At 37.6% G+C, this 20,758-nt stretch overlaps 2 protein-coding genes and 2 pseudogenes across 4 annotated transcripts; 1 reads left to right on the top strand and 3 right to left on the bottom strand.

Moving 5' to 3' along the window:
• Positions 1-2,096: 2,096 nt before the first annotated feature.
• Positions 2,097-7,145, top strand: LOC143540301 (aconitate hydratase 1-like). The gene is made up of 20 exons (XM_077033404.1): positions 2,097-2,100; positions 2,188-2,292; positions 2,821-2,981; positions 3,128-3,220; positions 3,372-3,557; positions 3,770-3,931; positions 4,019-4,163; positions 4,251-4,393; positions 4,459-4,515; positions 4,616-4,695; positions 4,730-4,835; positions 4,897-5,086; positions 5,156-5,222; positions 5,294-5,412; positions 5,497-5,615; positions 5,747-5,845; positions 5,945-6,421; positions 6,544-6,642; positions 6,709-6,951; positions 7,035-7,145. Exons 1-20 carry the CDS (start codon positions 2,097-2,099, stop codon positions 7,143-7,145), a joined length of 2,766 nt encoding a protein of 921 aa, XP_076889519.1.
• Positions 7,146-7,926: 781 nt separating this feature from the next.
• LOC143540280 (putative prolyl 4-hydroxylase 10) lies at positions 7,927-9,949 on the bottom strand (annotated as a pseudogene). Its single transcript, XR_013136570.1, has 6 exons — positions 9,581-9,949; positions 9,116-9,213; positions 8,785-8,882; positions 8,580-8,709; positions 8,324-8,511; positions 7,927-8,208 (listed from the first exon to the last, which is right to left on the bottom strand). The product of XR_013136570.1 is annotated as a putative prolyl 4-hydroxylase 10 (transcript).
• Positions 9,950-12,145: 2,196 nt separating this feature from the next.
• Positions 12,146-12,510, bottom strand: LOC143540278 (uncharacterized protein At4g08330, chloroplastic-like; annotated as a pseudogene).
• A 3,119-nt stretch (positions 12,511-15,629) lies between these two features.
• Positions 15,630-18,919, bottom strand: LOC143540277 (uncharacterized). 2 transcript variants are annotated; one of them, XM_077033386.1, is made up of 6 exons: positions 18,888-18,919; positions 17,151-17,309; positions 16,921-17,023; positions 16,642-16,791; positions 16,013-16,082; positions 15,630-15,926 (listed from the first exon to the last, which is right to left on the bottom strand). In XM_077033386.1, exons 1-6 carry the CDS (start codon positions 18,911-18,913, stop codon positions 15,646-15,648), a joined length of 789 nt encoding a protein of 262 aa, XP_076889501.1. In that variant the 5' UTR covers positions 18,914-18,919; the 3' UTR covers positions 15,630-15,645. The 2 variants fall into 2 exon arrangements, with proteins under 2 accessions (XP_076889501.1, XP_076889500.1); XM_077033385.1 differs by lacking the exon at positions 18,888-18,919 and having other exon boundaries at positions 17,151-17,663.
• Positions 18,920-20,758: the final 1,839 nt, after the last annotated feature.

The following is a 20,758-nucleotide window of genomic DNA, read 5'->3' as shown; positions in this document are numbered from 1 at the left end:
CCAACAACGTCGTCGTAACCATCGCAACCATTGTCACTGCCGCTGCCTGACATCACCACCACCACCAATGTCGTTGCCTGACCCCCACCATACCATACTACCATTGCCATTACTACCAATTCTACCACCGCCATCCCTTCCGCCTGACCACCACCACCACCGTGTTCGTTGCCGGAGCTACCACCATCGCCAGTGTAGGGTTTTTTTTATTTTTATTTTTATTTTTTTTTGTAAAAAGTATTTTTAGATAAAAGTGTTTTTATTATTTCTATTTCATTCCTACAAAAAAAAATTTATACCAAACAACATAAAGTAATAATTCATTTCATTCTCATAGGTTAACCAAACAAGACAAAGGAATAGTAATGATCCATTTCATTTCATAGTTCATTCCATTTCTTCTCCCATTCCATTCCCCCCTTCATTTCATTACCTCCAACCAAACATACCCTAAGGGTAAAATAGACATTTTTTAAGTTAATTTTAATGAATGGGAAAATATGTAATATATGTGGTTTAATGAAAGAAAATATGTAATTGATTTTTAAGGGTTGAATTAATATGTAATAATGGAACTTAGGAAGAGGATATATGTAATACCCCTAGAAACTAAACCCTTACCCTCAAATCCAAACTTTGCAACCAAACTCCCCCCCCCCCCCCCCTCCCTTTTTTTCAATTTTTTAAAATAATTAAGGCCATAAGAATCCCATAACTCTGTAAGTATATTTGGGCCTTCTTTGGAGGCCGCTACCGTAACCATAAGTAGTGTGAAAGGACTTATATATCATAAGTTGTAAGAACATAATGTTCGTAACTATAAGCGGTGTGAAAGGCTTTTATAAGTCATAAGTTATAAGAACATAATGCTTACGAAATTTTAATGACCGAGGGCGTGATAGTGTATAGATTGTATTAATTGGTATATTTATAAGAGTAAGGTGATATTAGTCTATTACACAGTATCAACGTCAAACTCAAAACGTTACTAATATATAAAGGCCGAAGCCCATTAACTATTGATTCAAATTGAGATTTCATATTGGGCCACAGACGCCCACAGTTATTGAAACTTTCTCAGTTTTTCATAAATCTACTTTAACTTAATTATAAAAGAAGAAACAGGCAATGTTAACTTAGAAGAATTGTCAAAGCTTACAATGAGCACAAACATAAAAGTTTTATTGAAAATGAAAAGAGAAAAATAATTCTAACATGGATTGAATGAATTAGGCTAGGTGGTATATTCAAATAATGGGAGAGAATGATTCTCTGTGGCATGCGAATGGTGAAAAAGAGTAACGCCCCTTTATTCCATTCCACGCATCACCAATATCTTCCATAAGATAGGTGTCATATTTCTATTGATTTAAGTTATTTTATTTTTTAGGTATTGCAAATATAATTAAAAAAATGTGAATGACATAGGGTGAGTGATAGGATAATGGTGAGGCCACGAGTGGAGAATGCCGTGTACTCATGTATAAGACGAGACATGTGTAACCATCCTGCTTTATCGACCGAAGCAGTGACGGATTTAGAATTTTTTTTTATCTGGTTCGCTATTTTAAGATGCTCTAAATATATAAGAACGCGTATAAAAAAATTGGGTCGGGTTGACAATTCGGATTGGTTTAACGGTTCGGGTCAAGTAAATGCTCCACTACGGTTCGAAAAACACCTGGTTCGCTAAAAAAGTCGCTATTAAATGCTCCACTACGGTTCGAAAAACACCTGGTTCGCTTGACCCGGTACTCAATTAAATAAATCCGTCCCTGGACCGAAGGCACGAGAGATAGAGGCCTGCCTGACCACACTTTCTCGTTTGGACTGATAGGATTTTACTCGGAAATTTTATGATAACGAAATTTGATTTCCATTAACATTAAAAAAAAAAAAAATGAAGTTTGTGGATTTTGAAAAAGAGAGAAAAATATTTCAAATAAGGGCCACCGCTATGCTATGTTGGTAACATATAAAAAAAAAAGAGAGGTTCTGAAGTGGCGCCATATTCATGCGCCGGGTATCAAACACATATAACTCAACACACACACACACTAGCAAGCAGATGTAGTTGAGTTCTAAATTGGTGGTTGATGGGTACGTATGAGTCTCGTAATTGTTTCTTTGTTTCGTAACTGAAGATTATATATAATTGTGAATGTTTGATTGAGATTGAATTTGTAGCGAGTCGGAATCCATTTTCGAGAATATTGAAGACGCTAGAGAAGCCCAGCGGCGGTGAATTCGGCAAATATTACAGCTTACCTTCTCTTACCGATTCCAGAATCGGTAATTATAATATCATAATTAGCTGATTATATAGGTGCAAACGAGTTGTTTTTTCAACCTCAACCTCGGCTTATTTATTATTTATTAATTAATTTATAAATGTTTTTAATTATTTTTATATATTTTAAGAAAAATGAGCCTAAGTTCGGCTCGGGCTCGTGTAGTATCTTAAACGAGCGCAGGCTGGTCTCGAGCTTGACTATGTAGTGTGAAATTAATGCATTGAAGTCCAAAAGTGGTCAAACTCAAAAATACACAAGGCTCCAGCTGGTGTTCGATAACTAAACAAACTTTATTTGAGGCTCGGGCTTGGCTCATTTCGAGCTTTTTATCGAGCTCAAATAACTCGCCAGCGGCTTGCCTCGTTTGCACCCTACTTAGATGTACTCTTGTAGCATGAGTTTCTAATTCTGTTTCTTATGTTCAGTGAACCAAACACCCCTAATATTTAATGCAAACTTTTTTTTATTAAACTTGTATATGAAGTTGTTAATCATGTTTGTGTATGCACATATGTTGGTGTGGCAGATAGGCTGCCACTTTCGATTAGAATACTTTTGGAGTCGGCAATTCGTAACTGTGATGAGTTCCAAGTGACGAGTAAGGATGTTGAGAAAATTCTTGACTGGCAGAAGACTTCTCCTAAAAAGGTCGAGATTCCGTTTAAACCTGCTAGAGTGCTTCTTCAGGTATTTGTATGCAATTAGCATCTGATCTCTGTGCTATGTTTGAGTTCTGCAATTTTTGTTACATAAGTAGGTATGATCATGTACCATGTCATATGGACGTGCGAATTATCCGTTTGGTCCAATGTAACATGTTTCATGGGTTGCAGGATTTTACAGGTGTTCCTACAATTGTTGATCTCGCAGGCATGCGTAATGCTATGCACAAACTCGGTGGTGATCCTGGTAAAATTAATCCAATGGTAAGATTTTCAACACCATTACTTTGATCTTTGAGACACTATTTTCAGAGAAAGCGAGTTGTGTTCTTATCAATTTAGATTATGCTCTTGAGTACGCAAGACTACTTAACTAGTAATTACCAATCTCATCAATCAATTTTTACATATACAGGTTCCAGTGGACCTTGTAATTGATCACTCGGTCCAGGTTGATGTATCAAGATCAGAAAACGCTCTACAAGCCAATATGGAGCTCGAGTTGGAACGAAATAAAGAACGCTACTCTTTCTTGAAATGGGGAGCTAATGCTTTTGATAACATGCTTGTTGTTCCTCCTGGAGCTGGTATTGTTCACCAGGTACAATGTTACCTTAATATGACAATTTTCAGTTTCAACCCCTTGATTTGAGTAGGGGAAATATGTAAAATGGAAACCAGCTCAAAGTAAAACTAGTTGAGCGTGTCTAAAGTCGCTCAACTGTGTGTTCTATTCATAAAGTATTCTAAATTATTTTTTTTCAAAAAGTTAGATTATTACTATAATAATATAAGTTGTAACATTATTTCCAGGTGAACCTCGAGTACCTTGCGAGAGTCGTCTTTAACACGGACGGCATTCTCTACTCTGATACTGTTTTTGGAACGGATTCCCATACAGCCATGATAAACGGGTTAGGTGTTGCCGGGTGGGGAGTAGGTGGGATAGAAGCAGAAGCTGCAATGCTTGGTCAGGTGAGATACAACTTTCAACAATAGTTATAATGCACTCTGGCTAACTTAGTTCTGAATCCTGATCCAGAAACTGTTGTTTGAATACAGGCCATGAGCATGGTTCTTCCAGGTGTGGTTGGATTTGAGCTGTTTGGAAGCTTGAAAGATGGAGTCATGGCTACAGATTTGGTCTTGACAGTGGCTAAAATGCTTAGACAACATGGCGTTGTTGGCAATTTTGTTGAGTTCTATGGTATATAATCTCATGCTTGTAACATAAATACATAATCATCCATTTAAGTATGAATATGGTTTCCATTGATATGACATGATCTTGTAGGAAAAGGTATAAGTGAAATATCATTACCGGATCGTGCAACGATCGCAAACATGTCTCCGGAATATGGTGCAACCATGGGTTTCTTTCCTGTGGATCATGTTACTCTTCAGTATCTAAAGCTGACTGGAAGAAGTGATGATACGGTAAATAATTCATATGCTTAAAGTGCCCTTATAGTACACTGACAATGAGTTATAATAACATGTAGATATCCATGATAGAGTCATATCTCAGGGCAAACAAGTTGTTCATGGATTACAGTCAGGTATAGATCTGATTTAGCATAACAAGTATAGTAATATTATCAATGTTAATAACGGCTTGAACGAGTTACAAGCTTACTGACTTTGGTCTTCTTGTACCAGCCTGAGGGAGAGATGACTTTTAGTTCTCACTTAAAGTTGAATTTACAAGATGTCGACCCCTGTGTATCTGGACCAAAGCGGTAAGATATCATTGTAATAGACTACTGCTGCTAGTATTCTCATTTTGTTTTCTGGGGTTTGCAGGCCACATGATCAGGTTCTTTTGAAAGACATGAAAGCTGATTGGCATGCATGCTTGGACAATAAAGTTGGATTCAAGGTGGGATTAGTTACAAATTCTATTAAATATTTGTATGTATCATGAAAGGGCTTTAATGCAGGGATATGGTATACCAAAAGAGGACCAAAACAAGATTGTGAAGTTTGAATTTGCGGACATCCCAGCACGACTGAAACATGGAGATATAGTTATAGCAGCCATCACAAGCTGCACAAATACATCTAATCCTAGTGTCATGCTTCACTCTGGTCTGTTAGCAAAGAAAGCTTGTGATTTGGGGCTTCAGGTTAGTTACATATTCCAGATCCACTAATTTGCAGTAAAGAATCTAATCTTTCTAACTCAAGATTATGATTAAGTGAAACCATGGATTAAGACGAGCCTAGGCCCAGGTTCTAGAGTAGTGACCAAATATCTGGAGAAAAGGTAAGATAACTCTTCAGAAGTTACATGTTTTAGTTCACGAGGTACAAATGAGGCTGCTATTACATGCACAGTGGATTGCTGAGATATTTGCAGCAGTTGGGATTTCATATTGTTGGTTATGGATGCACCACTTGTATTGGGAACTCTGGTGATCTTGATGAACCAGTGGCATCTGCTATTGCTGATAACGGTATTATGGAGTTATAGTTAACAAATTCTCCACCCTCTTCATATTTCCTTTTAAACGAGTTTGGTTTCTTGCATGTATCTTCAGACATAGTGGCTGCAGCCGTGTTGTCTGAAAACCGCAACTTTGAAGGCCGTATACATCCGCTTACACGAGCCAATTATCTTGCTTCTCCCATTGTGGTTGCATATGCTCTTGCTGGCACAGTATGTATTGTCCACCTTCTTGATACGCCTTTATTCATGTCACATGTTTGACTAGAGGTCATTCCGGCCCATTTTACAAATGGGTCAACTGGTTTGAGCCCATATTTTGATAATTCTTCTTTGGCAATCAGGTTGATATTGACTTTGAGACCGAACCTATTGGACTAACTAAAAACGGGATGGAAATCTTTTTGAGGGACATTTGGCCATCTAGTGAAGAAGTAGCAGATGTAAGCTGCTCAGATCTTTCAATGGTTATATTCTAGACGTCTAATAATAAATGATTATAAATTTACATAACTTTTGTTGCTCTTTGAACTGTGATCCAGATTGTGCAATCTAACGTGTTACTTGACATGTTCAAATCTGCATACGAGACTATAACCGAAGGCCACCCAACATGGAACAATTTACATGTACCTTCAAGTAGATTATACGAGTGGGACCCAAAATCGACGTACATACACGAGCCACCAAACTTGAAAGATATAAGCATGTCTCCTCCAGGTCCACACACGGTCAAAGAGGCATATTATTTGGTCTTAGGAGACAGTATTACAACAGACCATATTTCACCAGGCGGAAATATCCATAAAGATAGCCCTGCTGCCAAATACCTAATGAAACTCGGGGTTGATAGGAGAGATTTTAATTCATACGGTAGTCGACGTGGTAACGATGAGGTCATGGTTAGAGGCACTTTTGCTAATATAAGACTGGTCAACAAGTTATTGGATGGAGAAGTTGGACCTAAAACTATTCATATTCCAAGTGGAGAAAAGATTTCTGTATTTGATGCTGCCATGGTATCACTCAACTCTTTTGACTTTTTTGGTCAATTTTAGAACTGAGAGAAGATGGTTTGACTTTATAAAGTCAAAGCTGTACCTATATGTGCATGTAAATAGGTTTTTCTTCGTGTAATTAGAGGTACAAGAGAGAGGGGCAAGACACTATAGTTTTGGCGGGTGCGGAGTATGGAACTGGAAGTGCAAGAGATTGGGCTGCAAAAGGTCCAAAATTGATGGTAAACTTGCTATTGACCTTGATTTTGACTTTGACATTTGGTTTGACCTTTTTTGTATTTGTTCAGGGTGTTAAGGCAGTAATAGCGAAGAGCTTTGAAAGGATTCATCGGAGTAATTTAGTGGGTATGGGTATCATTCCGCTTTGTTTCCAGCCCGGGGAGGATGCTGAGACTCTAGAGTTGACTGGACGTGAACGATACACAATCGACCTCCCAAATGATATTAGAGAGATAAAACCAGGGCAAGGTATAATGGTCAAAACAGACAACAGGAAGTCATTCAAATGTACATTAAGGTTTGACACAGAGGTAATAAGATCCACATTAACTTTTTTGCATATATGGTAGTGGAGAAACAAGTGATGCATGCTAATGATGAGTTTGAATTGCAGGTGGAATTGGCTTACTTTGATCATGGGGACATTTTGCAGTATGTTATTAGGAGCTTTATTGGTTCAAAACAGGGAAATGCGCCTGCGAGTCCGACTGAGGTTTCTGGTTAACAGGTATGAGTTTACTGGTTAACTAAAGGTGGTCGCCTTACTGGTTTAGTTCAATGTTATTGTATAGGGAGGTATGCTTGTAATAACTGATAGATGTTATGTAAGATGGAACCAAAGGCATTCAGCTTTTATAATATGAAAAATAAAAGATGTCAAATATAGAAACTAATAGAACTGGCATTTTTCACAGTTTGGCCTCAGTTTGATTTTACGGGCATGTTGAGCTTAACAATAAAAATGCATAAAGTATGGCAAAGGTAAAAATTCGATAATATTCGAGCAGATAACTTAAAAGACCAGCTTCAAGTATTGTTTGTCAAACAAAGCTTAAGTATCTTATAGTCCAACTTAAAACAATTTAAGAACCAAGTAAAATACAAAAGATACACAATCCAAGTAAAATATAAAAATCATAACTAAAAATGTTATGGCTTTGTTCAGTTTTTTCCAACCGGTTTCAAGTATTAATTGTAAACTAAACCGTTCAGTACGGCTTGAAGATTTCAAAATGACCAATCTAAAATTATCACGAAACGATCACGAGACCAAACCGATAAATTAAGAACCGGGCCATTTTCTTTAATTTCTCATATATTAAATGTGCCGCCCTTGAAGAATCTTTTGTCTTACCTATTAGGTGTTTTGTTAACTTACATAAATTAGCTTCAATAAATTAATACCATTGAAGGTTTTGACAGAATTTAACAAATTGTTTTTTATTCATTACACGACCATAGTTTAAAGTACCAGTTGCTTGTGATATTTAGAAATTACTCAATAAGGTTTCAGGGATTTTGAATGCATAAACAGGAACTCTTTTAATAACATATCTCAATATCCAAAAACTCAGTTAAATTAATCAATGCCTCGTAGACAAGCAAACAGTAGTATAAAGGGGTGATAAAAGGACATCAAAATTGGTGGATGTGAAGAAAAGATTATATGGTTGTAAATGATGAGTGTTAACAGATTTGAACCAAAATCAAGCCTTAATCCTTATACTCATTCACACGGATCCATTTTGTAGAAGACCACTTGTCCCCTTTAATAACCGGACACCCACCTACACAGTAACAAAAAAAAGTACATATTTATTGTCATACAATTGGTCTCTTCAAGCTTACAAAAGGATATTCAACATACGAACCATGCAAATACAGGAAATGCGTTATACTAACCGTGCAAACTTGAAGGATCTGGAGTTGCATCTGGTGTCAAGCTCCAAAAAAGCAACGCATCCCCCATTTTCGGTTTAACAGATAACCCTTTTTTACCGCATTCAGATAGTTCATCATACCAAGGTACTGCACTAATGTTACCCTTTGCAGACGGGAACACTGTCTCGCCCCCTTCTTCAACATCTGATCTGTAATAGTTACACATTATTAAATATATTAAAAAAATAACAAAAATGAAAGAAAATATACCACTTACAGATACATAAGAACTGTCGCCATTCGTTGACCACCGTGTCGGGTGTTATATTCATCAAGAAAGTAGTCGAAGTGAGGTTCATACTTCTGACCTACTTTATAGTGTAGAACTTGAAGCCCTTCACCATGTTCTAAAACAAAAGTTGAATTCAATTTAGTGTTTATGTACGATTGAAAATTTGTGTAAAATATCAAAAGGTGCATACCTATAGGCAAGAAAGTGAACTCTGAAATCCTTTTCTCAATAGCCCGGACTATTTCATCTTGTCCTCGTTGAAGAAATGTTCCGGAACTTGTTCGCACCCTGAATACAGGATGAGTTTTAGAATATATTAGTTAAAAGTCTATTGTAATTATCACTACCATAATTTGGAAATATATTTAATCAGGTTCCCTTTGTAATTATCCTTATTGTATCCATACATATAGTTGGTTGATAACGCATAATACCTCACGAGGCTTTTATTATTCTATATAGTAAATACTAAACGGTAACAACATTAACATGACCTAACAAAAGAAGAAATTAGTGCATACCTGCTATCTTTGCTTTGGCCAGTAACGCTATCAACAACGGTAGACTTTGCCATATGAGGTTTAGCAGTGTTAATTAGATGATCACACTCTTCTTGTGACTGCCATGAAAAAAGAAACATGAAGCAAGCTTATTGTTTTCTTTACTTGGATCATCCTAAAACTCCTATCAACCAAAATTCAACCACTTGATATTAGAAAGAATATATTAGTTTGAGCTTATTGTTATAATTTGATTAGTAATAACCTTATTGTAACCCTGTATATAGTTGATCAATAATCATAATACGTTACGATGTTTTCATTATTTTATACTTGATGCATGTCATTTTAAACACAAACACAATGGATGTTATGTCTAAAAAATCTACCAAAGATTTACGATATATATGTATACACGAATGCATTGGTTCGTTAATTACATGTATAATCACATCTACAATGACGTCATGTAATAATAATACTGACCAGGAAATTATGATAGATGACAGCTCTAGGCTCCCATGAGATGACCTCAACCCAATGATCTAAGTTTCCCTCGGTGTCGTGGCTTCTGCATTGGAAGAAGAAGCATTATTACGAGTGGATATATATAATAAAAGAAAATAAATCTGAAGGTGACCTGGCGGTGGTAACGTGTTGGACGTTAATGGAGTTGAGATCATGAGCTTTGGGAGAATGGATGGAATTGGAGGGGATGGAAAGGATGCCGAGAGCCAGAAGGATCAGGATGAAGAACAAACAGATGATCAGCATTGAGAAGATGAGCGTTGATGACGACGATGACGATGATTTGCGTTGAGGTCCACGAGGGTGTAATCTCGATTTAGGCCCCATATTCGTCAATGAAACCCTAGATTGGAATGGAATGAATTGTGATTGAGAGGTGAAATGTTTGTGTTTGTATTGTATTGTATTGTATTGTATTGTATTGGTTTTTGAAAAAGTATGGTTTGGTTTGGTTTGGTTTGGTTTGGTTTGGTTTATCAAGGAAGATGTGATAATGAACTGAGAATAGAAACGGAAAGTCGGGAACGATTCCATGTATGGGTATATTTGTCCGACAAAATATGTAGTTATTATAGTTATGGAACTCATTTTACCTCATGTTTAATGTTTTGATTTGATAATAGCACAATAACCTCAAATCTTCCCATGTCGCGTTCAAAGACCAACCAATTTGTTCTATTTATGAGGACTTAGTTTAGTCTTGCTTTGGACTTATTAGGCGAGCGATAACCGCTCGAGACCAGTGTTGCGTTCGTCTTGCAAGCACAACTAGGCATGTATGCGTCGATTATCTCGTTGAGGCCGTGCTCGATGAAGTTCGAGACGAGGCAACAAACCCAAGCATTCGAGCACACCAAGCAATTTGATTTTCAAATATTCGGTCCGTGACAAAATATTGTGATTCAGTTTCACATATTTATTGCAAAATCTAAACCTTATTTAGTCAATCCAACATACTATGATATGCGGCCATCCTATTTTCCTTATGTTTAATACGTAACAACTAAAAAATTGTGTATGTTTATTCTCGTCACTTAAACAATTATAAGTTAACATCTAGTGTTTAAGAACATGCTCACAAATGCAACCCTCAAGATACCAAAGGGCTTTTGGCCTAGTGGTTCCAATGTGCGTGTTAGATAAAATTTGGTCATCTCAAGTGATCAGAGTTAAGTCTTCTAGATGACAAAATAACGTGTAATTTAAGAGTTAGATGATGTATGTAGTCTTAACTCTTTTCTTCTAACAACTTAATAGAAAATAGCACTCTAAAATAACAATACATTTAGTTTATTCAATAAACATTTTCTAATTAAAAAAAAGTAAAAATAACCATTTTCAGTAAACAAATAACACACCTTAGGTAAAACTGCAAAAGATAAAATAAAAAAAAAAACAAAAAAAAATCCCAAAATAATTCATTTTATGAAAGAGATTCTTAATTTTGCCCAAAAATTTTAAAAAATCCCAAAAAGTCCTACTCAAAACTCACGGAGCCGTGGCATTTGGGTTCGTGCCATGGGTTTTCGCTAGCCACTAATATTATGCCACGTGTATGAAGTCTGACCCTGCCCTTGAGATTTCAAACCAAATCCGTCAAATCCGTGAGTTTTGATACAAAAATCGTCTCATTGAAAACAATATTCTCCATGATGTTTACCATGCTTTCGTCTTCTCCGTGAGTTTTTGAAAAAAACTTTAAATCCACCTCATTCCACCATTGATTCACCACCACCACCCTCTCCAATGAACCAGACACCAAAAAAAAACCCCAAGACCACCTCCTCCAATGGTTCAAATGAGGTTCTCCGGCGACCTAGAGGCCGTCCACCTGGTTTCTCTGCTATCTTCCAAACATCAACTCCGTCGTCTTCTTTGGTTTACGGCAAGTGATGGTGAATCAATGATGACATGAGGTGGATTCAATTTTTTTTTTAAAACTCACAGAGGAGACAAAAGTAAGGTAGAACATCATGAAAAGATTGTTTTCAATGACACGATTTTTGTATCAAAACTAACGGATCTGACGGATTTGATTTGAAATTTCTTGGGTCATGTCATCAGAGACGTGGCATAATCTTATTAGATGACGAAAACTCACGGCATGAACCCAAATGCCACAGCTTTGTAAGTTTTAAATAAGACTTTTTAGGATTTTTCAAAAATTTTGTGCCAAATATGAAACCTCTCTGTGCTATTTGTAGGAATAATAATAATAATAATAATAATAATAATAATAATAAATAAAAATCCCAAATCCCCAATCCCCCTAAGTTGACCATTAAGAAAAAGTTTATCTATCATTCGTCTATTTTGACCTTATTCAAAATGTGAACTTTTCCAAATCGTAATTCTCCAGAACTCCATTGACACAAAGCCTCAATCACATTGGTACCATTAACAATTACAATTCATACATGTAAAAATATCTACATAAACATCAACAACAATAAAACATACAATCACTAATTAACAACACAAACACAAAAAAAAAAAAAACAAATCCCCAAAACAGAACAGCCTCTAAGTTTCAGAAGTAATCCTCAAGGCCTTGGCCTTAAACCGATACCTGGGCGCCCTAGGAATGGCCTGACTGGGTCCAAACCCAAACTGCCCCGTACCCGTCATCATGGGCGGACCATCATCGTACACATACCCCACAAGCCGATCACAACTATTGCACATAAGCTTGGTCCGTTTCCTCTGAATCCCCCAGTAATTAATGGTCTCGAAGAAGGGCTTGATCTTGTCTTCCTGGAGGAGTCGATGGTGGCGAAGGAGAGAGTGCCTTTGTTGCCGGCCTCGAAGTAGTAGTCGGGTGGGAAGAGATGGATTGTGTGGAGGTTGAGGTTTGAGCCGCAGCCGATGCAGGTGTAGATTGAACTCATTGATTTGATGAATGAGGGTTAATTTGGATGTGTTGTAGTTATTTGAAGGGGTTGTTTGGGGAAGTCGTCGTCGTCGTGTTTTGTTTGACCTTTCGTCGGTTGTAACTTCTAATCAATTTCTTTGTTTCTAGAATATACGTTTCTATTCTTCTAGATAAACAAATCCAAAATCAATTTTGTTAATCTTTTTTTAATGATTTTACACGGGTGACACCCACACAGTAAGGGGTGTTCAAAACCGGATATCCGAACCTTTCGGATAGTGGATTTCACTGTCTGAATCCGAATCCGAAATTTCGGATATCCAAACTTCGGATACCTGAAATTTCGGATATCCAATCGGATAATGATTCGGATATCTGAAAGAAAATCTGAAATAAAAAAAAAAATGTGAGAAAGAAACCACACAATCTGTTTTGCTCTAACAACCTAACAAGAAAATAACATCAAGATATTCCAATCCAAGCAAATAACAAACAAGCAAATAACAAACAAGCAAATCCAATCCAAGCAAACAACATCTGGTTCGAAATTCAAACAAACAAGAGATTCTTAAACAATCCATTGTAGACGGAACAGGAAAAGCGGCAGACGGAGGTGTTAACCGGTGATGGAAGAGTGGAGATGGTGGCCGGATCCATGGAGATGGTGACCCCAGTCGTGGAGATGGTGACCGGAGCCGTGCAGATGGACGGGAAAGTTAGAGCAAAGATGGAGATGAGAGAGGAAGGAACTGATGAATGAAAGAGGGGTGTTTTGTTTTGAAATTAGGGTATTATGGTTAAAAACTACATCTAACAAGGTATATAATATATATATATATATATATATATATTAAATTTATATTTAAGATAGTTCGGATATCCGAATTATCCGAAAAATCCCAAAAGTTCTATCCGAATCCGAATCTGAATTTTCGGATATCCGGGGTTCGGATATCCGAAATTTCGGATAGTTCAGATACGGATAATCAGATAATTCGGATACGGATATTTTTGAACACCCCTACCAAATACCCCTTCTTATGCGTCCCGTATAGGATTATACGGGACGTATTAACGGGTGTTTTAGCAAAAATGGAGGTGTCCCTATAATTCCTCTTTTAAACTTAATTATACTTGTTTAACACAAGTAGTACTTCTATTTAATTTATTTTAAGTTCCTTATTTTTAGATTATTAGAGGGAAAGGGGCACTCATGGGTATTATCCATGCACCGGTCAATCACGTTCTGCCATCTCATTTTTACCCTCATGTACCTACAAACCACAAATTCACCGGCGGCACCTACCCACAAGTACCCTAGAACATTTTGTGTTTTTGTTTTTTATAATAATAATTAATTACTCATTTATTTTTCCTATTGTCATATATTCTTCATGGCAAAGGTTTGCCATGAATTGCAATTTGGCAATCTACCCACCCACATAGGTAGGGGTGGGTTTGCTTTGTGGCTTGAAACCCACAAAGCTTACCCTTGCATGTGCCCCTTCCCCTCTAATAGTTATAGCTCTATAGGAGCATTTATGAATCTTGACGTGATTAATAAAAAAGATACCCAACTGGTTTAATCACGTTGATGCATGACAGATTATAAGGAAGCATGACAAACGAGGCAAAGTCCCTTTGATGGGCGAAGTGACCAGTCACTCTGGCAAGAGATTAAAGTCATTGGAAGTCGGCAACTACTACTCAGGCACGCCCCATGACGCTTTCGCTAGTCATATGTGGACCTCAACGAAGATGGCGCGTCAACAAGACCAACTAAAAAAAAGATATAAACTGACTCGTCAAGGAAAAGTAGTTTGGATGATAAACTTTATAGGCACACTTCAATGAAAGAATTGATTGATACTTCGAGGTTGTTGGTGCCATCCCACTTTTCTCACACTTCTTGTATATTCGTTCTTTTCCACATTGTCACATCACTTTCCTCAATCTTTTCATTTTCCTTCCCTAATGCAGTGGTGTCGTCCCTAACTTCTCAAGTATCCCTAACATCGGCTTTGGAAAGCCACGGTTCCCATATTTAGCTTGTTCCCGATCATGGGACTGTGTTCCCCATGATGAAAATCACCACATTATCAGCCATTCGTTGATACTAATACCAGACTCAACTCTCTCAATAGAGTAAGATCTTAAGTCTTCGCTACCTGTTTAAAACTTAAAAGTTTAGACTGTTTTGTAAAACAATATCAAATATAAGAAGAGTTTATGAAAATGAGTGTTAGTAGTTGCCTTTCTTTTAAAGTGATTTAGGTATTCAAGAATATAACACTTAAAACCTTCACGGCTCGTGCTGGGGAAACAAAAATAAAAAATATATATATAACAAAAATTCCTAGTTAGTTTCCTGTTTAATGTACATTATTTATGATGCATGTTTGTGTCGTATAAGCAAAGGGTACTTTTAAGTGCCATTAGAAACGAAATTATGTGGCAACACAAAGTATGATGGGAGAAAATGTAAGGAACAAGGAACAGTCCGTGTGATTGTTAATGCAAGAAGGTAAAAGTGTGGTATTGAAGTGATCATGGTTATGCTGAGAGGTACAAAAAGCAAGTAGACATGGCAGTTTTGTGTTTAGTAAATCTGATTAGCGCTTAGGTGCATGTGCATGTCAAAACTAATTGTGGGGGGCACACAGAATTCTAAACCTTAACTATAAGAAAGCCACTGACCAAGTGTTTAAATGGGCTTATGTTGAACAGCGAAGCTGGTGCAACCTTAATAGTGTCCTGGCAAGATGATGCATTGTTAAAAGAACTTACATGGATTGTTAAACCTGAATATCCTATTCCACCACAAGCAGATCACACAGTGGTTCCTGCATGTGTCTAGTGAAGATGATCCTAATTTAATTTGCACTATGCGGATTCTCCAATGTACAGATTCTGGATCTTTGAGATGTTCCCCACAAATGTAGATGTTGCGGGGTACATAGAAAAACTAAAGAAAAACCATGTAAGTTTGATAAAAACAATGACAGTTTAAACACCAGCAATATATCCTTAACAAACCATAAACTAGATGTCTGCAACAACACTTCAACATCAAATCTGTCAATTCACCATTCTAGACAACATAAGCATTCAACATAAAAAACAAACCGGATATTCTGGAATCAGCATTAAACTAGCGACGACCATAGTGCCTTTCAGGACTCCTATACGGAGGTGACCTTGTTCGGTCCCTCCTTGATCTGCCACCATAATAAGGTGAGCGCCTAGGTGGCGAGTAATCACGCCCACCACCACCCCTATATGGCGGTGGGGACCTCGGCGGAGGAGAGTAATCACGACGACCGCCACCACCTCTATATGGTGGCGGGGACCTCCTTGGAGGAGACCTACGGTAGCCATAGTCCTCTCGCCCACGATATCTGCCTCTATCTCTATCACCACCGTAATACATCCCTAAATATGACACCAAACTCCATTAGCGTCACACCAAATTTACAGCCAGTAAAAATTAACAAATAATATATATATGAAAAGGTTACCAGTGTCCCTAGCGTTTTTCAGCCCTAGGTAATGACCAGGTGTAGGTGTCCTGGGGCGCTTCCTTCGTGACTGAAGCAATCAAGCAAACAGCCTCAAGTTAAAGTTCTTTTAACAAGCATTTAGCTAGCTTAACATATAACTACATAATAAGCAGATCAACAAGCATATTTGAGTGATAAAATTGAAGCAAAGTCGTAATAATTAGGGATCTAATTCCAAAGAAAAACAAAAGGTGAGAAACTTGACCAGATCTCCATAGGAAAACAATTAAAAAGAATGCATGTGACTAGTACCCATCAACCATTAACTTTGCGTGGCTATAATGAGCGTCAATTAGTTGATAGTTGAATAAATTTGCAGTTGATAATGACCGTTGAATTAGTTGATAGTTGAATGTAAGCTGATGTATGTATGTTTAGTTGATCAGATGATGCATGTGAAATGATTGGTGCTGTTTTAGCTGGCCATTGATATCAAGCTGTTTAAGAGTTTGCATTGATGAACTCATCAACGTTGATTGCTGCCAACATAACTGATCCAATATATAGCAAGTAAAGTAAACCTTGAAATTAAAAAAGAAAAAGAAAGTATAAAACATCCTAACTACACTAAAGTTAATGTAACTAACCCTCTCAACAGTTATTTGGCGATTTTCCAGAACCGACTGATTAAGATGCTTGATGCAGCGATTGGCATCTTCAACAGTTTCCATTGTAATGAAAGCAAACCCACGAGAGATGCGTGAACGAGGCTCCACGACCAGAAAACAGTTAGCAACCTGGATGATGTTATGGCCATTAGTCACTGAATATATGCATAAAAGATTTTTAGCAAAAGACTGAAGAAAACCTTGATGCTTAAACCAGTACTACTACTAGAAAAATTATATGCGCAAAAATAATCTAACCTTTCCTTCTTTTGAAAAATATTCTTCAAGCTGCTCTTGGGTGACACGTGTAGACAGGCCAGTTACATAAAGGGTATTTCCAGGGTTTCCGGCCTCTTCTTCCCTGATAAGAATAAAAGAAAAAAGACAACAGCAATATTAACAAACATCCATCATCATAATGAAGCCAAATTATTAATAATCAGAAGATTAATAATCTTGAGAAAAAACTAAAAGACTAAGAACCATACCTTCCACGGCTTCTGGACCGTGATCTAGATGCAGGCCTACCTCTTGGCCTTGACCAGGATCTTGACCTTGATCGAGACCTAGACCTGGACCTGGACCTGGACCTGGACCTGGATGGTGGTGCTTCATGGGGAGGAGAGCGTGGAGGAGAATGTGAGTACCTGAACGCATTGATATAATGTAAGAAAATATTAGTAATTTGCATTTTAATAACACTCAATGTGCCAATATACTTACATGGCGTCTCAAAGTATTATTCATATATTTTAGAACCATTTCCACATTAGGCTATGAACTATAGGGCAAGATATGTACATATATTTTAGCATTAATGTTCCACTGGCCTACTTGTTTCATCACATGTTGAGAGAATATTTGGAAATATAGAAGGGAAAGTTCCTTGTTTACTTTTCCCTTGTTCATAAATGTTTGTACCAATGAATTAAACATACTAAAAAATATAACTGTAGATGCATGAAATTTAACTAAACGGTCAGAATCAAACCATATACACTACAGGCACACAATAAAACATAAAACCATGGCATTCCAAACTATGTGAAATAGATGTTTCTTTCAAACCCCTGTTAATTTGTAAGAGCCTAAAAGGGGCTTTAAAAATGATTAACATAATTACATTCCTAGTATTCATTTTTTAATTTGTGAACCAAATCAAGAATCATTATACGAAAAGTTGTAAACTCTACACTAACGTTTTCAAATTAATTATTATAATGAAATTTATATAACAAGTACAGACATAAAAGCATCAACAATGTGCTTCCATCCAGAAAAAAAAAAGTTACCCCTATACTACTATCCTATAGCTGATACAATAATGTTTAAAAGTTACGACAGAAATTTGATTCAACAAAAGGATCTGAAATGGTGCTGCAACAACCACTTCACAAATCACTTCAGAGAATGGTTCTAAGCCAATTAACTGAAAACACTTTTGACAAATGAGCCTCGTTATAAACATGCCAAAGTTCAACAAACAGAAACCAACTATAGCAAATATGACTGTAAACTATTAGGTTCAATAAAAAATACTAGAAAATTCATTACTCTGCAAATGCAAAATCAGATGACTCTGTCAGATTACCAACACAATATACAGCATCAACCACGAAATGTATATGTCGGACTTTGTTATGCCCCAATGACTAAACAACACAAGGCATCCAATCCAATCCAATCCAATCTAAAATTCAAATTCAAGGCACGCAAAAAAACCAAAAAATAAAAAAAAAACAAGCTTGAGCAGTGAGCACCATATCCTGGTCTCATAGACCATGGTTATAGATAAACATGAAAACCTACATTAATTACAAAGCAGACAACTAGACATATCAAAGCATCAAATGCTCAGCTAGTTAGTTTAAAAAGCATCAATCCTCGAAATCACAGCACACGTTAAAGTAAGCATTCGCTTTAAAGTGAAAAGAAAAAACAGTAACAGACTAAAAACACTTAAAAAAAACGAAGCCAACTACAATAGCATGGTACTCGAAGCTCAATTTAAGTAAATAATCATCTTTCGATTAAACGAGAGCAAAAATATAGCATTTGTACACTCAATACGGTCAACAAAAAACAACAAATTGGCCTCACACACAAAATGTTAACCCAAATTCTAAATAATTAAACAATAATCGGGATCGAAACGGAGAAATCGAAAACCCTAGGTTTGGAAATAAATAATCAACAATCGGAGAGGTTTGGAAATTAGGGTTGACCTTCGTTGAGGGGAATCAGCCTGCATAATAAAAAGGAATTAACATGTAAGCATATGAATGTAGAGATACACAGATATGACGAGTTATGAAGATCGTAAATGAGAAGGAGGTAGCTCACCATTTGTGTGCGCTGCAGAGAAGAAGGAACCCTAGATTAGATCGCCAAGAAATTTGATTATTCAGGGTTTTGCAGGACTTTTGACGCTGGCTAGCTCGCTCAATTTACAATAGTGGCTACTACTTTTCGTTAAAACACCATATCACACCCCTTTCTTTATTGATGGATGGTAAAATGTATGTGGTAGTTGAATGTTATAGTTGTTCATGTTTACTAGGGTGGGAGTGGGAGTGGGACTCGGACGCGTCTTATTCGTGTTAGCACGTTAAGCTTTTGTGTAACTAACGGACGGTTCATGAACACTCTACCGAATGAAAATTCATGCATGTGTTCGTTCACTAAGTGAAGAAACACTAGATCAAACTGGGTAGTTCGATCGGGTATTTCCCCATATGTGAGTATTCTGAAAGGTTATGAGAACAGATCCAAGCTACTGCCTGCAAAACAGAACACCGTTGAGTCTCGTCACGGGAAGGACTGAGTGGGGGATCTTCCCGTAACCACCCTCCAGCGTGAGAATCAGTACTGTATCTTAATCGGAATTAATATTAGTACCAGTATATAGCGTAAGGCTTGAGAGTGTGAATGAATACCTCGAAGAAATTATCTTCGTATTTATAGCCGAAGGTGGAGGGAATGTGATTGGTGGATTTGTCACTATCAAGTTATTCCTTCTTTGCCTGAATGGACACGTGTCAGGCCTTTATTGGATGCGACAGCCTGGACCTGTTTATGGTGTAGCCATTATCTGTGCACGTCGTGGGATGGCCATTACGTGTCCAGATGTCTTCTTTCCATTGGCCGATGTCGCTATCAGGAGGTTTTGAGGGAATCTTTTAGAAGTAGTTTGTTACACCTACTCTTCCATATCACGTGGGGATCATACGTATGATAAGTCCTTTGAGTTATTTGTGGATTCCTTCCGCGGATGCTCGCGTGACCGTCCGCGGGTTATGACGGAGTTCCACGAAGTGGCTTGGATTGTGGATGGCTTTACCATTCCACTTGTTCCTTGCGCGGATGTCTTTTGGCGATCCACGGGTTGGTTGATGGATCCGTGGGTGGCGGATGTCTTTGACAATCCGCGGGTCGGATAAGGGATCCGTGGGTAGCTTTGCTACCCTCCCTATATAAGTCCCCCAGTCCATTGTTGCTTCCGTGAGTCGATGTCGTGAGTGGAATTATGGACTTTTGTCTTTTGTCGCGGGTCGCAACTACTAGTCCTTAAGATTCCTGTTGCTTTTGAACTAGGGTACTATTTAGGCGTCTACGAGTGATGTCTCCTGTCTGAGTCGTGTCAGGAGTGGTGCTCGAGGTTGGTGCACAAGATTTTAAGCGGCATGTTTAAAATCATTTTGTTTTGACAGTTCCCGCCTAACGTGTCACCGCTTGGTTGGTTGCCTGCTGGGGCTGAGCTGTTTCCCTCTCTCTTCGCATTAATTGCGATGTGTATATATAGGGGATGCTGTTTTACTTTTCGATTTACTTGCAAAAAAATTTCTCTGAGCCTATCCATCTTCTCTCTGTTCATCTTCTTCCTCCGACTTCTTTTTCCTTTATTATTCTGATCAACCATGTCTGGTGGCAAGAAGGGGGGTCGGGCTAAAGAAGCGAAGAAAGATTCTTCGAAGGGGCTGGTGGAGAACATATGCCTCAATTGGAAGGTTGCTGACTTCTAAGACATTGTCAACCTTTATGGGTTGGCACCTGAGTGGGGGCCGGAGCTTCCTTCTCCTGGTTCCACGGCCGATCA

Source organism: Bidens hawaiensis, unplaced genomic scaffold, assembly GCF_021521415.1.
Source record: "Bidens hawaiensis isolate Kalapana, Puna unplaced genomic scaffold, B.hawaiensis_p1.1 tig00012186_1, whole genome shotgun sequence".
NCBI classification, from domain to species: domain Eukaryota; kingdom Viridiplantae; phylum Streptophyta; class Magnoliopsida; order Asterales; family Asteraceae; genus Bidens; species Bidens hawaiensis.
The sequence above is the reverse complement of the archived record's forward strand: the minus strand, read 5'-3'. Positions and strand labels throughout refer to the sequence as shown.

What these genes read in the sequence shown, in the direction of transcription:
- LOC143540277 (XM_077033385.1), bottom strand. Translation starts at nt 17,353, where the DNA reads ATGCAAATTACTAATATTTTCTTACATTATATCAATGCGTTCAGGTAC. An exon ending in ATTTTTCAAAAGAAGGAAAG is followed by an intron (nt 16,792 to 16,920) that starts GTTAGATTATTT and finishes AACATCATCCAG; the next exon opens with GTTGCTAACTGTTTTCTGGT. An exon ending in GAAAAACGCTAGGGACACTG is followed by an intron (nt 15,927 to 16,012) that starts GTAACCTTTTCA and finishes TGTCATATTTAG; the next exon opens with GGATGTATTACGGTGGTGAT.
- LOC143540301 (XM_077033404.1), top strand. An exon ending in TCTTACCGATTCCAGAATCG is followed by an intron (nt 2,293 to 2,820) that starts GTAATTATAATA and finishes TTGGTGTGGCAG; the next exon opens with ATAGGCTGCCACTTTCGATT. An exon ending in CAAAAGGTCCAAAATTGATG is followed by an intron (nt 6,643 to 6,708) that starts GTAAACTTGCTA and finishes GTATTTGTTCAG; the next exon opens with GGTGTTAAGGCAGTAATAGC.